Raw genomic sequence first — 16900 nt, 5'->3', positions numbered from 1 at the left:
ACCTAGATGACATCAAGCTGTATGCTGGTACTGACAACCATCTTAGAAGTCTGTTACGAATAATAGACATGTTCAGCGTGATATTCGGATGGAGTTTGGATTACACAAATGTCGAATCCAAGCCATCCGCAAAGGTCATCACGAGCCGCATGCCGGACATAGCATTGGTGACCTCCACATAGAAGCTATGACCGAGACAGACTTCTACAAGTACCTAGGAATTCTGCAAGGAACCCATGCTCGAGTTGGTGATCTGAAGGAAGCTCTGCTGTCCGAATTCCTGCCACGTGTAAAGCTGGTGCTGAAATCGCATCTCTTGGGGAAGAATAAAATAAGCGCGTTGAATGTATTCGCTATCCCTTCACTGGCTTATGCATTCGGAATATTGCCGTGGACAAAGACCGACCTGGAAAACGTCCAGCGGCGGATATGGACAACTATGTCCAAATTCCGAATGCATCACCCAAAGTCTGCCGTGGAGCGGATGAACCTGCCTCGTGACATCGGAGGTAGGGGCGTGGTCGATGTGGCGGCACAACATCATCACCAAGCCGACTTGCTGCGCGCTTATTTTTACAGTAAAGAGCAGGCGAGCCCCTTGCATGCGGCTGTCTGTAAGGCAGACTGTGGACTGACTCCACTTAACTTGAAGGATCGATCTTTCAATCCTCTGAGTGGGGTGAAGTCGGACCAGGAGCGGATCGAGGAATGGAAGTCGAAAGCAATGCACGGTAAACACGTGAATTGTCTTTGGCAGCCATTTGTCGATTTGCATCTGTCGAACAGATGGCTGTGTGCTGGGGAACTCTTTGCTGAGACGGAGGGGTTCATGTGTGCCATTCAAGATGGCGTGGTCGCCACCCGAGCTTATAAAAAGCTCATCATGAAAGAACGGGTGGAGAACGACCAGTGCAGAATGTGTGGTTCGGCGTTAGAGACGTTGGACCATCTCATTTCTGGCTGTACTGTTGTGGCACCGGTGCAATACATCACCAGGCATAATGTTGTATGTAAGGTTATCCATCAAAACCTTGCATATAAGCATGGGCTGATCACGGGAACATGTCCGGTTTACCGATATGAGCCGCAAGCAGTACTTGATAGTTCTATTTACAGCATGTATTGGGACCGGCAAGTTCTGACTGATCGCCACTCTCTACACAACAAGCCTGATGTACTGTTAGTTGACAAGACGGGTCGCGAAGAAGAAGGTAAACTATGAGCCATTGGCTCGGGAAATCAAAGAAATTTGGCGTCTCGAGCGGGTGCTTGTAGTTCCCATAATATTGTCAGCTGCAGGTATTGTACCTAAATGCCTCACGGCTTCCCTTGATGTCTTGGGACTTTCGCACAGTCTGGTTCAAACCATACAGAAGTACACAATCCTGTATACGTGCTCGATGTTGCGGGGAGTACTCGACGGATTCTCCCACTGACCTACCACCGGCCACCACCACCAGTGCCCCTTTAGTTTTTAAGTAGGTAGGATCGCCCGAGCCTAAATGCTTGGCACTTAGTGCTAGTATTAGGTAAAATCCGGCATCTGCCGGGATTGTGTTTTAAATAGAAATATAAAAATAATGTAGAAAAACAAAATAAATGCAATATGAATATAGCAAAAACAAAAACGAAGAAAGAAAAAAAGTTTGATTATACTCACCCAGAGCTCTGTGTGATGCACATTTTCCAAATAGTTTCCTTTTAACAAGTAGTGAACGGACGAAAAGAGAGAAATCAAATCGAAACGTCGCTTCCCCCAGGAAAACTAAATATATTGGCTCCGCATACAATAAAAATAAGAAATTCTTATCCACATTATGTAGTTTTTTCTGTTATATTCCGAAAAGAAGGGAGCATTTTACTGGGAATGACCAGAGAATCCAACGAGCTCGTATTATGTTAGTTCACCATTTATGCGCACTTTTGTTTTTTTGTGTTATGTGGTCAACTATCACGTGTTTCTCGCTATATATGCTCGCGGTTTAGTTACAAGCTACAAATTAGATTATACATTTGATACGATACGTCCCAAAAAAATGAACTTTTCTCTCACATCCTGTTTTGCTTGAGGACTTTCCTTCGACTATACATTTAACGTTTGCATATTGATAAATTGCCGTGTTTGACAACCAATTTTCTTACTTCGCCAAACTTTCTCACTTTCCTTACGGACTCCGTCATCCCGGTTTATCGACTGTCCACTTTTGTTGCCACTAATCGCACAGTTTTAACGTAAATTCGCATGCAGTTATAGCACACACTAAGATTAATTCGCAGTTTATGTCGCGGAATTACTCTTTTCTTCAAGAAAAATGGCCACTACCCACCAATCGAAAAAAACTTCAAAACTTCCACGATCTCTTCCTCAGCCCAAAGAAAAAATCTTCTTCCAAAGTCCACCACTGTCAAAGACCAGCACCCGGTTCCATGTCAATCTCGAAATCCTTTCCTCCCCGGTCCAGCTCATCAACTGTCCCACTAATCAGCTGGTCCTCGGCTGCGCTAATCTCGCGCCCAATCAATGGTCTTGAACTTGAAAGCCCATGCTTCTCAACATTAACAGCAACATACACAGTTGCTGAAGTGCGCAGCAGATCATCCCCTTTAACCACGAACAATCGCCTGCCTGCACCCAGTAATGTGCAATATGAGCAAGTTTACAAAACAATAGAATTTATAGTCGTTTAAGTGAAATTGGCCTATGCAATTTAAGGGAAAGAGAACATATGTTAGATTGTTTAAAAAATAAGAAAATTTAATTAGTTGAAGTATCAAGTAGTGTAGGGTTGGGAATTGTGAAATAAAAAGTGTTAACTGGGAAAACTAAGAGGATAGAAAAAATGTGAGAATAAAGAGGCTATTAAACATAATTGAATACATTATATGGTCCAATTGATCCCGGAAAAGTTGAATGAAATACTGCTCCATCGTCGTGGACACTACAAACCAAATTTAGCTGTAGAAAAGGGTGTAAAATTTTCTTCAACCGAATATAGCTACGTGAGGCATCAAACGAAAGATTTCGATTAGTCCTTTCCGAAGCCCATATAAGCTTTGACATTGTTGGCAAACAGGAGGAATGCGAGGGCCCGAAAAGGGTCAGTCACCTCAAGGAGCCGTTGTTCCAAATTATTCAAGCCAAATATCTGAAAGGAAATATCTTGATCCATGCACACCAAGGTATCTAGGCCTCAAAATATTCTGTATATCGATACATGTTTAAATAAAGTCAATAATAGTATTTAATATTTATTATCCTAGAGTCATAAACTTTAGCAGTAATTAGGCTATGCTATAGAGCACCAAGTTTGATGGAAATCGCACTATTACTAATAAAGTTATTGTAGGTCTCTTTTATGTAAATTTCTTGCTTTCTAAGGCTATGAATGTCAGTATAATATTAAAGTGGATGACTTGACAAACCAAATGTGTAAACATTGCGAACTAGGTAGAAATAAGACAAATGCCCAGTTAATCATATTTAGGTAAGAAATGCCAAAAAACCCTTCATACCTGAAAGTTTGGTTTCTGGTTTCCCGACTTGTTTACTGGCTCTTTTCAGTTATTTTGTATATCAGTGTCAATTACTCGTTTGTGGATAGCGTCCCATCTAGTTGGATATGTATCTACGTTAGCACTAATGGTATCCAACTTACACTCCACTAATGGTATCCAACTTATATACATATGTACATACGTATGTTTTCACACATGGAGTAAAGTGGAAATATTCAGTTGCGTGCGATCCATTTGGATAGGTATGTGCGTATATACATACGTGCGCATCAGTAGGCGGTAATAAGCAATGTTTATTGACGATGAGCATAACATTTAGGTATGTCTTCAATATATCTGAGAATTTGGAGATATGTGAGGGAATATTTTGAATTTCTAGCTACCTATGTACCAACAGAAAAGTACATGGAAAGTTCCTCTCATAAGATGAACACAAAACCTTCATATCTTTTTAAGACAGGACAATATTAGTCATCATATGAGTTTTCAAAAATATGTAAATACACAGTTACCAAATGGAACTTAGAGTTTCGGAAAATTTTCAGATTGATGAGTTTTGAACAGAAATTCTGAAGTAAACTTAATATGATCATTTAAAGTGGATGTTTAAAACACTTTAATATTTATTATTTAGATTCGGGATGGGATTCAAAAAGTTGGAAATGGAATTTTGAAGATTATAGAAGCTGCTATCTAGTAGGTGTTGGCGAAATGTTGCGTGTAACCAAATGAACCTTCCCATCAGGCCAACTGAAGATAGTAAAGGAACAAGTCATGCAAATCAGTCTTGAATCCGGGGATACTGCCTGGTTTTGCAAGACTCTGACGACTATTTTTCTATATAATGTACTCTGGAGTATATTACTGATCCCGGAAATCTTAATATGGCAGATACTCATTTTTATCAACTTGTTGTCGCCTTGTTCTGGACCCATCGGATCAAATATTTCCTCATTAGAAGCAGCATCGTCATTCCCCAAGACCTTGACATTCGTTCTGAACAATTTGATGCTGATGCCTTATCGCCTAAGCAAACACTATATCACAAATAGCCGGAAGGCGACAAACTTATTCAGTATAAGACGATTCATCAAATCCAAATTTATACTTTCTAAAGCTATCTAAAATATTCCCTAAATTTAGTTATATATTCTTGGCAAGGAAGTTGGATGCATTCCATCAAATACCACTTTTCTTATCATTTTTTTCTCTCGTCTTTTCCACTAGGGCTACCAAATTGAGCGCATCCACCATTTCTGCTGCTTTGGATTCTCATACCCAACACAACGGATCTGGCGTAAGTAAATGAACATTTATTCTGCAGAATTTTCGTGTTGTATTGCATTTTCTTACCTAACACACCTCAGCGAGGTGTCTTAGTAATTTGGCATGATTGTATATATATATTTTTAGTGACACCTTAAAAGTAGCATGAGTTTTCTTACATATTGTTAAAAATAACTCGTGTCCACTTAGACTTGTCGTTCGTTTTTTACGAATAATGAAAATGCGACAGTAGCAATAGTTGCATACTTGATACTGTCGCTGAGTTAATGAAAAAGGAAGGAGGAGAATATTTTGCTGATACAATTGATTTCAAGTGCTTAGTGCGCTATCGAAGTGTGTTGGAATTAACCCTGTAAAACTATGCACGATTGGAAGCAGGTTTCAGCAGATATAAAAGCCTGGTCTATCAACTATACCTACAGCTAGAAATACTCAAACTGCTTCGCCTGTATTTTCTTCCATTACCAGAGTATCGCTTCATAAGGGTTCCTTGAGAGATATTAAAATTAAAGGCTTCCAAAAAACACTATTTAATCTGTTAGGCTTGGATATGTATCCATAGTGACTCAATAGTGAATTGGCATCCACCAATTTAGGGTTAACACATTGCTAATTAAATACGCATGTATAAGAGGATACATTTCAAATGTAATATATATAAACGTATGTTTCAAGGCAATTGGTCCCTCCATCTTTTTGCATTCTTTTGATTGTGTGTGGAGGTAAATTAATCTTCTGCTTTAAAATATTCTATTTAGAGAATCAGTGTCACAGTCGTATCTCTCGAAGAAACAGTTACTGTGTCGAATTACTTCGAAATTTCGCAAAAGTATCTGTTGCTTAGTAAAGTGTGATAATTGCATTTTGTTTTATATAGAATACCCCACCGTCTTGCACCTTCTTCCATTTAAAATATAACGCGCGTAAAATACTCGGTAACTGAAGTCTCCTTGATGAAACCGGTGATTGCGTTTTCTGGCCACAAGTGGTATAATTCAATTGGAAAAACATGGGCAAAGAAAGGATCCAGCTTTGGGATTTACATATCACATGCCACATTATTTATTCTAATGACCTTGACCTAGTAAAAATGGTGGATAATAGTGACTTCTATCGAGAAATGAAGCAGCAAGTGATAGTGATAACAGCATGAACCAGGCGTCAGCTAAACTTAACTGCTGCAGGGTATACAGTGACCCTATAATCGAGCCTTTCTTTTCCAGTCAATATGGGTGAAATAGCTATACCCATGGGTCCTTCTCTTCTTCAAGATTTAGTCAAATATAATCAGTTTCAATGGATACATATTTAAAGAAACTGTTTTTCTAAAAAAAATAACTTATAAGTACTTCTTGAAAGAACTAATTGAATTTCCAAAAAATGTATCCGATATGTCGCACATATATGTAGTATAACATTACATTACTATAGAATACCTCCTCTTCTTCTTTGTGGCGTTACAGTCGATTTTGAACCTTGGGCTCCCGAATACATTGCCTTCTGTAAACCTGTGGATTCAAAGACCATGTTCGCCAGCTCCTTACCACCAAGAGTGGAGCTCTGTCGACATCTTCTTATCGCTTTTTCGGCTTCCCAATCGCCCAATAGCCATGGATTTTTCCTCTGCATACCCTTCTCGGTATTCCCGTTTCGACCATTAGTCAAACGTGATGGTCCCATTAGAAACCTTAGAGACTCCCGGGTCGTCATATATACGCTTCAGCTCTCTGTTGTACCTGATTCGCCATCGAGCATTCTGTCGAACTACTCTAAGGATTTTTCTTTACACTTTGCGCTCATAGGTACGTTTTATAGGTACGGAGGTTCGTCTTCTTGTGTATGTATTTCAACTTTAGGAAGTGGAGAACCGAACAATATGATATATGCCTGCATTTTTATGTGTCCTTCAATAACTTACTCTCTAAATATGTGAAGCTACAAACTTTATCCAAATTGTGTTCACCATTAGTGATATTTTGCCTGGTTGGCAACTGCTTTCAAGTTTTGGTAATTATTTCTACTTCTTCTACTTCCTTTGCTGCATTGCCGAACTTTACGAACGTTTCTTTGAAACAAAAAGTGATGCAATGTTATCGGCGTATGCCGCCATTTACCCCGACTTAAGAAACAGCGCAGCCTTGTTGTCAAAAGGGATTTTTCTGACTACATGCTACCTTCTCTAAAAAAATACTAACATAATTGTAATTGCACTTATCAATTCTTCCATGATCCTAACTCAAAGGGCAAGTTAAAAGTCATTGGGCCAGTAAACGCCTTACCTGAGAACGTTACGTATTAAAAATGGAGTAGTTTGTCTGTTTTTGTATGTTGCTTTTTTGGGGACCAACTAGTTTTCGATCGATACTGAGGTATGCTGGTTTGTAGCAGCAAATATTTAGTAAAAATGTCGACCTCGAACTCTCAATAATTTTCGATCACTTGTTTCAAGCTAGAGAAACGGATCTATTGTTGAGGAAAACCGCTTGGGTTTTCTAGGATTTTTGTAAATAGTTTGTGGAGCGAGAAAAGCAATGGAACGCCCCTATAATTTCCGTTTGCCAGCTTGTCGCGTTTTTTGTAGATTTTACAGATACCCTTTCTTTTCCTTATTGCTGGATAAGCGTGTGGATGGCATTTTTCATTCAATCATTGTTGCCCTTTTTAGCTGCCTGGGTATATCATCGATGCCTGGCACTTTATTTGCTCACAAGCTCTTTATCGCTCTATCAATCTGCTGTAGGAACTGTGAGTGGACATATTTGCAAACGCCCATTTGTATTGTGTGGGAACGGCTACGGAGGCTCGGAAAGTATGGAGTCCGTTCAAACTTTCTTTTTAAAGTTGTCGGTGGTAATCTTTAGTGCCTGGTCACAATAGTCTTTCTTCTTCGCGGAGAAGGTTGCCTTATTGAGTTTCTTCAGTTCTAGTAAGTTTTTCTATATATTGTCTGTGAAGATCCTATCTGGCCCTATCTATTTTGACACTTCTTGTCGAACCAATCGTTCTTTCTTTTCCTGGGCTCCGTTCGCCATTTTGCCTCCGCAACAGTTTTAATAGCGCGCCTTACTCTTATCCATATCTGATTGATGGCTTCATTCTGCAAGTCATTGAGTATGGGTACAAATTGCCTAACCAGAGTAGAAAACACCGGCTTGTGTCACTCGTTGTGTTTGGAGTTCATCGCTGATTGGATTCTTAATGAGCCTGGCTTTGTTTTTTACAGTGTAGGTATGTGATACCAATTGGTAACTCTCACCGCAACTGCAAAGTGACAGTTCCTTTATCGATATGTGCTAACATCGAGCATTCTACACACTCATCCCTTCTGAATAATTATATGCTCCACGTGGTTGAAAGCTCGGTATGGGCCAATGTCGAAAATTTACTTTCATATGCCAACCACAGGCGGAGTAAGCAAGGCATTATTTATTATTACTATTGGCCTCCATGAACCTGTATCCTCTTATTGCGATGCATGATCTCATTTCCAATTTGTACGTTCACTACCTCATAATGTTGCTTGATTGCTACAATATTCGGTTTGCAGCGCGCGACCTGTTTAAGGAGGGTATTTACCATTCGAGCCCTGCAGAGGATCACATATCCTGGGATCCAAGAGTAGTCCACTATCCATTTGCTTTTGTTGCAGCCCGCTGTGAGGCGCATCTTCTGGTTTAAACTACTGCCAAGAAGAGTTGCAGGGCCTTCGTTTGAATGCGAAAATACAACGTTTCGCACTCGCTATTACCGTCGCAGTCACCACGATGAGATGATTTTAATTGCCAATAGCAAAATGTTTAACCGGATTTTTATGTGTATTTTCCCCTTTTAACTTGTAATGTAAGTGACTCACAAAGTGGGGTGTCGTTCCGGATAAATTCTACCAATTTCGAATCATAGTCTGAACTGTCTATAAGCTTGCTTTATAAGCGGCATAAAAAATCGCAAAATAAGATTTTCTGTTTTTATAGCTTCATAATAAAGAAGCAGCTTCTCATTTTGCAAATATTCTTCTCCTGCCTTCATTGCTTTTACTTTCCTCACATTTTCCACTCATTTTTATTATTGTTGTTTAAACTAATTTCGTGTGTTTGCTTTTTGATTATTTATTTGAATCACACTTTGTGTCCAACCTGAACACGCTTCGCTGAATTATACGCATTAACATAAAATAAATTCGCCATAAACACGAAAATACACCAAACGCAGCATGAATCAAACGCAAATATAACATCAATTATGTCACCGCTGTCCCATACCCACTCGCGAACAAGTAGTTCGTCTTCCTCGATACATAGCAGCGCTGGAATATCCTCGTCACACTCAACCATGAGCAGTCTAAGTCCTGATAAATCCACAATGTCGCCAGAAAAACTATCACCGGCACATTCGCGACAATCCAGTGAAAATGGTAGTACAAATGTTTTCGGCCACCACCAACTCCATCCGATATCCGGTGCCGGAGCAATCCGTACAAATTCCAGAACAATGAGTCCTGTCATGTCATCGCCACCCCCACCACCGCCACCACCGCTTCCATTCGATTCAATATCGCCACCAGCTGCAACAATAACTTACAGTAACGAGCTAACAATTAATCACAAACGAAATGAGAACGATGTGAATAACGGTAGCAAGATCAACAACAATGGCGTCGTTGAATGCAGTGCAAATGGTGGACAAAAACCGAACAATGGCGGGTGCATTAGTAACGGTTACACGAACGGTGGTCATGACAGTCACAGTGGCTCAATAAATGGTGCCCCGGAAACTGGTGGTGATAGCGGACAACATGTACTACCACAAACCAACGTCTATAATAAATTCTTGAAAAAATATGCAAATAAAATGCAAAGCGATTTTCTTGACGGTAGCAACCATAAATCAAATCCTGCTACGACACCATCAACGACTACAAGACCCACAGAAATAACGACATCAAAATCTGATAAAATTAATGACTCTAGTGAAAATAATAATTTGGTAAAAATGGCGTCCACACTTTCCACACCCTTCTCGTCAACGACAAACGGTTATGTAGAAAATGGTGAATCAATTTACGGGACAATTCGGCCAGAATCACGAAGAAAATCCAATGAGGATTTCAAGTATGTAACATTGGACGGGAGTGTGATCAGGAGCGTTATACCGCCCGGTAAGGGAGTTAAAACGAACTACAAGGTAAGTAGGACATTTTCGCTATGTAAATGTTGCGTTACGTTGAAGCTGCGTTTTCATGGCTTAATTTTTCATTGTTTGAGTTCAGTTTTCAATATTTAGAGATACTCTTGAAGGCGCAATGAATTTAATTATTTGCAAAATTTTCAGGAGTTTTCCAATTTTCCATTAATTGCGAAAAAGTCACATTCCATTTTGAGGCTTTATTTTGTTTAGCGGAGCTCGAAGTTCGAGCTTATCTAAATATGTCGAATTTATAAATAAATATGAAATGATAGCTACAGTTGGCGTCCTGCGGACCTCCACAGTCTTTAGAGGAAAATGTTCCCGGAAAAGTGTCTATGCACTTTCTACACCTGGGTGACTTTACCAACCTTGCAAAAGTCTGACAGGAGGTCCTTGAATTGACATTTTCCAGGGATAGTTCAATGGCTCTAATATATGGGGCGTAGCTCCCCTCACTCTCTCAACCTAACCTACCCTAACCTACAGTTATCGATAAATGTCCAAAATTTAACTAAACAACAGTAATTTTTGAATGTATGCTACGGTGCAACGCTAAATTGATGGAAAAATCTATTCAGTCGAATTGTAAAAATTGGCGCCCAATGTGGGCTGAGTTTTAAGAGAATTGCTATCAAATATATTTTGATAAAAACTGCCCTTCCTATGAGCACCTGCTCTTATGCTTATAAATATTATGGCCACAGACCCCTAAAAGGGAAGTGGTGACATAACGAGTTGAAGCTTAGAGATATGGTTCATTTAATCCCATGATTTAACATCACCCCTCCTTGATGATGATGGTCTTTAATCCATAACATGTGCCTTGTGTGACCACTGTCCACAAATCCATTGGTCCACTTGTGCTTGACTCTTTCGATGGAACTTTTCGTTTTATGTTTCCTTTTCGTACGAGAAGGATCAAATGAGGCGCAGAAAATGCTTTGCTGTAATTCTGATTTCCAAATTCAAAACCGTTTGGTCTAGATTTCCTGTGCGGATGCCTCAGTGGTAAAAGCACACACTAGGGTGTCGCAATGGAAGCTCGCAATTTAAATGTGACTGGTGGCAAAGAGATTTGTGTCGTGATTGGAAAGCGGACACCCGCCGACTGTGATGGAACACCTGAGTCAAATCAGGGTGATAATCACGGATGAGCGAAATAACGACCATACTACCTCTTAATGTACCTCTACGATATTGAATGAACTCCTCTAAAGTACTTCCAGGCTTAAATCTGATTGGATTGTTGGGCCAGCGAATATTATTATTGGTCTAGGTTTAGTCCTCGTCGCCTTAGAAAGAAGATATTTTTTGCAATAGCGGGGTGCTTTTTTATTGGTAACTCTGGCGTATCCTTCTATTCCATGTTACTAGAGATATAGCGAGATATAGCCATTTAGTTCACAATAGAAAAGTTTTCGCCAATTATAATGCTTTCCAAAATCATCTTTGCGGGTTTTTCTTCTTTTTCTCTCCTTCACATATTGATCTTCTTGTTTCCTTTTCATTCCTATGGTATTCATGTAAACTCATTTTGCTTCTTTATTTTCTGTTTCGTTTTTCATGAAATGATGCTTCATTTTTATTATCATCACAATGGTCTTTGTCTAGTAATAAGTCCACAGCGCCAAAACAAACGCAGACATCCATAACTCAACCAGGATGCAGGAGCCTCAACCATGTCTTACTATCGCTCAACTTAAGCCCACTCTTAGTCCAGTATGTTTCTACCACGGTACAGATACTTGATTGCATCACACGAATCCATGGCTAAATAGACTATTCGTGTCACACGCCGACGGTTCCAACAGCTTTATTCAGGACCGCTGTTAGTCAATGTGCAAAACCTCACAGTGAACACGCCGTATCTCAGTGCCATTACGGGGAGGTTCTCCTCTAGTCTACTTGATATTAACTCAGCAGATAAGGCTCCCGCCCCTTCTGCCTTCTTGATTCTTCTGAGCACTCGTAGATGCGCACAGTGAAGTTGATTGAAGGCTCCTATCAAAAATATATCCGGTTAACAATACACAAATTCACTCCGGATGCATCCAAAAAAAAATGGCCAAGTTGACAGCACAAATACGCCAACGACACTAAACCTTTGCTGGATAAAGAAGTCGCAGAGTCGTTCTTCGTAAAATCACTTGTCAAACTTGGATCTCTTATCACATATGTCATACTTTGAAGGTGTCAACAGATGATCCCGTACATGAGTGATACCAAGCAGTTTATATACTGCAATAACCTATATTTTGCTGTTAGCTCGCATTCAGAGTGATACTTTTTCACAATTCTTAGCTTACTTTGCCATCTTCGACATCCGATTTCAAATGAAGTTGTTGCTCATCGAAAGCCTTGCATTGAACCCTTACATCTTCATCGTTACACTCACTTCTTCTGCTGTTGAGTCGGCTATCCTTATTATTTGGTCGGTAGTTTCGCAAAATATATTAAAATTCGTACGATGCGAACGTGGTAGGATTGCAAGGCTCTGCTAGTTAAATAAATTTAGTGAAAATTATTTGAAATAATGGGATCGCCATACAGCATATTCAATATTATCGCACGCTGCGCACTATGGCTACCATAAACCCTATGTGGAGCATAGTGCGTCAAGCGCTGCTACACAAAGTCGAATCCTAGTAATTTTCTTCAGCTCCCTTATGACTTTCCGGGGGACCTGAACTATTCCAATACCGTTCTGCGAGACGTAGTTCGAGGGCTGCCCACATGCCGGATGTCTCGGTTTAGTGGGTTCGATTACATGTCATAATCCGCAAGCAAGTGTCTCCAGTCACCTGTGGATTATCCAGTCCTACTTTTGCCTTTTAATCATGATGTCCACAATGAAGACATTAGTTGATGGGATCTTGCAACTTTTGAGTAACAGTGGTGTTCGCTGTTGCTATTTCTACATAGCACCACAAAGATAACATTGACGCGGAACAAACTCGACCCAACGACCCTAATTATGATCCACTTTTCAATCTCATCTCTGAATTCCACCAATGATCAAACAGCATGAGTAGGAGCAAGTATTAAGTTCGATGTGAATTAGGTGAAATGATACCATAACATATATACGTAAACTATTGAACTGAAAGTTTTGATAAACCATTTGTATAAGGAAGGTTACTTTTACCAGTGCTGATTCCAAAAATTCTGAACATTATAACACATGCTGGTTTCACTGCAAAAGGTCGTCTTTTCGGCTCTGCTCCTCTTTATTCGAGTCGGTTTATTCTGAAGCAAAGCCGCATTAAAAATATTTTAGCAGCGAAAACCAACAACCTGGAAGTATTATATACACGTTTAAATTTAGAATTCACTTTTCACTGTGGGTGTGGTGTGGGAGAAGTTATAGCTTCTGAGCACTTAGGCCGTGTTGGACCATTGTACTCGCCACCCCCATCTAACGAATTATTCCGGATTCGTTAACGTATCGCAGGATTTCCGTTGGTGAATGTGTAGCTATCCGTCGCAACTGGAGTACAACGGCACCAAAGATCTGTAGCCTTATGCGTCCATAGGCGGGGCAGTCACATAGGAAATGCTCCGTGGATTCCGCTTCCTCATTACAGGAGGGACACGTATCATCTTGAATAATTCCTATTCTGAAGATATGCCCAGCTTGAGAGAATTGAGCAGAATTGAGACTTCAGATAAATCTATTGCAGTTTCAGGCCTGCTCGTTCTTCTCGGGTAGGATAGAAACGGAAGTAGCGAAAATTGACTGGGCCCATAAATCAGCAACAAAGTGCAGCTGCAATGAGTTGTTTGATTTGCAGAGCTTTTCATGTCATGTACAAAATTTCACGTGTCTTATACATAATGCCTTGACATTGCATCCAAATTTGACATGTTAACTTCGAGATAATTTACAGGGAATGCGCGATCATGGCTTTTTTTACTTTCGTCTACATTTTCCGTAGGAAATTTTACAACAACATAATTAATAGCATAACGCGAAAAACTGGAAAGTATAGTGGAAATCCTACTATTATTAACAAATTTATAGCAGACCGTAGTTATTCACTTCGTGTGAATTCAGTTAAAATTCTTCACATAAGAAGATAGTATAAGCACTCGATCCTCCTTACTGTTACTACTGCCACTATTATTAACGATTGTTATTTGCTTTTTATAAAGAAAGGATAATTTTTAATCAATTGAGAAGATGAAGTTCTTGTATATTGGAAAGAAATCTGATTTGATCCTCTCGGGCCTTCATTTTCTTTGTGAGGGTTCTCTGAAAACGAAAATATTTCCAAAAAATCGTGGAGAAGTCCCCCTGCCCACTTTCTTGGAATTTAATTATAAAATTCTGCTTTCAACTTTTCACAGGCATCTAACGATTCCTTCTTTGCTTACTGAACCAAAAGCGACTTCTCCCAAGATTTCAATCACTTTACCTCTAAATTTGACCTCTTTTATTACCTTCTTCTTTCTCTACGTGTTTATCACTTGCTTCTAGAAGCATATCAATTTATTACAGCCTAGACAAGGTATATTGTCAAAGAAGAAATGAAGAAAAAAGAAGTTCGTTCAAAATATGGCATGTGAGTTTCTTAAATTTGTTAAGATGGAAGGATGGAAGGCACTGCCAATAACTTGAAATAATTAAAACTTGCTTTTCCTATTCGGTAGTGATGTTTATTAAGCTTGCAAATATCAATATTTTGGGAACCACTTATTGCTTTCTAACGAGGACTTGTAGGTACTGACGTATTCATTTTTTAAAATAATTTAATCGATAGAAATACTACTAGCTTACACTTAGACTGCCAATAACTGCCAATACTGTAGAACCACATTTCCTACCTGCCACCTCCGAAGAGGGGATACTGATGAAGTGGAAGTTGGTTTCCGAAATACAGTATGTACGCTTCTTAGGGATACAATTTTAGCCAATGAAGGTAATGCTCTCTACAACCTATTTGATTTAGGAAATTCAAAAAATATCGGACAATTATTTGCCCCTCTAGCAATTGCAGTTTAATTTTACATTGAGTGGCAACGCTGTCATTAGGATACCTTCTATAAGCAGTGCACAGGTGCGAGTTGTGACACATTATAATCGTATGATGTTACTTTCTAAAGGATACCTTCAATACTGAGTTAAAAAGCGAAAGTCAAAATTGTTTGAAAGTGGTACGGATTCAAGAGGAGAATGAAATTGGCGCATGACATTTGTTTGCTTTTCAATTCAAAAGGTCTCCGATAACAATATAGGAATAGAAAGGGAATTGCAGTAGGTATATAGAGGACCTAACTTTCATTACCCACAAAGGGACAAAAATAAGAAAACGGGCTCTCCATTACCACCCACCCAGCAAAAGATTCACAGTCAAGTAAAAAGTGGATGCAAGGCGTATCTAACCTTTGTAATCTTTGCGTAAGAAAGAACGAATGGAAGAGAGTACAATACGAAGCCTTCGTCAGCAGTAAAGTCCTACAATGCGACCAATCCCAAACAGTCGGGTTGACAGAGACTAGGATAAGAGTTTCCTGTACTCTTCCCCCGCTGTGCACTTCCGATACGGCAAAGCTTGCAATCCCAGCTCTCTTAATTTCCGCTGGGTCATCACTGCAATGACCGCCGACCTTCAATGAAGAAGCAAATGTTACCATATTGCAACATCCTTCCCACTCAAAATTTTCTGCTGTGTTTATTAAGTTATAGTCCTAAAGTTTATTCTGTCTGTTGCTGGGTATTTCGTAAAAAATTTAAAAGTTTTAAACATCATTATATATGTAGCTTGTGTATCTTAAGAAAAAAATTGACAAAGCATTGCCAGTTCCCCGTTTTCTATATAGCCTCTCCAGGACTGTCCACAGCTGGCCATCACTTTATCGGCGGGTATCAAGGTTACTCCGGTGGTGACTAACTGTTTCGTCAAAATTATACTTTTTCGAAATTTACTAGGGTTTTTTTTTACTTTTGCAATGAAATTCATTGTGGCTCCAAGTTTGTAATTCATTTTTCCGCATAATATTACGCAATTTTCTACAAAAACAAACTTTATCTTACACAGCTCAACACAGGCTATGGCGGACCAAAACCCTTCAACTCTAGTCCAATGAGTCCACCAATGCGTGGACCACAATCGCCATCAACTTATCCACCACCAACTAGCGTTCAAAGTTGGGATCAGCCAAGATCCCAACCGAAATCGCAAATCAACCCTTACGCTACGTTGCCAAGGACGACTGGACATTCGCAAGGTGAGTAAGATTGATCCTAAAACGAATTGGCACACCATTCATTTCAATAAATTAAAAATATATTGCTCCAGTCTTTTGGTTCGATGGTCAAAGTTTAAATGTAACAAAATAACACATTTGCTCGATTCAAAGATACACTGGACGTTCTTACACAATTACAGAATATCTTAACAAATTTACATAAAAATTACACTTTAAACTAAATCTTCAACTCATTCTCTTCTATTCATAATCTTCTTGCAACTATGTTGGATGTTGTTCGTAAAAGCAGGCCGCTTCAACACATACAAACCAGGGTTTAACACTTACAGAGGTACGAATTGTGACCAAAAACACTTAGCGAAATTTAGCAAAAATTACAAACCAACAACTAGAGGCTAGCGCCCGCTAAGGCTTAATGCTGTGTTGCGAAAATGCGTGCAATTTACTCATTACGCTTTAAACTCTAACCGAATATGCCGTTTTCGATTATTCTTTTACAAAACTTTTATTTTGAGAATCATTTCATCATTTCCATGAAAAAGTAGAAGAAACTGAATAAATATTTTTTTAACCAGCTTTTTGTAATCAATAACCTCGAAGACCGACATTTTCATTCATCCATCACAAAATGCAAGTGGCCTCTTTTCATCTCCGACAATTGTGCCTTAATCAAAGTTGACCTTGGGGAGCATTTTATTCATAA

General features: G+C 39.4%; 1 protein-coding gene across 6 annotated transcripts in view; it reads left to right on the top strand.

Annotated features, from left to right (window-relative positions):
• LOC119651276 (PDZ and LIM domain protein Zasp) overlaps window positions 1-16900 on the top strand; it is a 284905-nt gene that overhangs the window by 240127 nt on the left and 27878 nt on the right. For 2 of the 6 annotated variants that reach the window (XM_038054783.1, XM_038054809.1), the window contains exons 9-12: window positions 4744-4813; window positions 9013-9984; window positions 16026-16215; window positions 16484-16528. In XM_038054783.1, coding sequence (XP_037910711.1) covers window positions 4744-4813; window positions 9013-9984; window positions 16026-16215; window positions 16484-16528 — 1277 coding nt within the window. The remainder of the gene's footprint in view (window positions 1-4743; window positions 4814-9012; window positions 9985-16025; window positions 16216-16483; window positions 16529-16900) is intronic. The other 4 variants (XM_038054792.1, XM_038054819.1, XM_038054801.1 and 1 more) reach the window with 2 other exon arrangements.

The sequence above is a fragment of the Hermetia illucens genome, chromosome 1 (genome assembly GCF_905115235.1).
Source record: "Hermetia illucens chromosome 1, iHerIll2.2.curated.20191125, whole genome shotgun sequence".
Taxonomy (NCBI): domain Eukaryota; kingdom Metazoa; phylum Arthropoda; class Insecta; order Diptera; family Stratiomyidae; genus Hermetia; species Hermetia illucens.
This window is presented reverse-complemented; position numbering and strand designations above follow the sequence as displayed.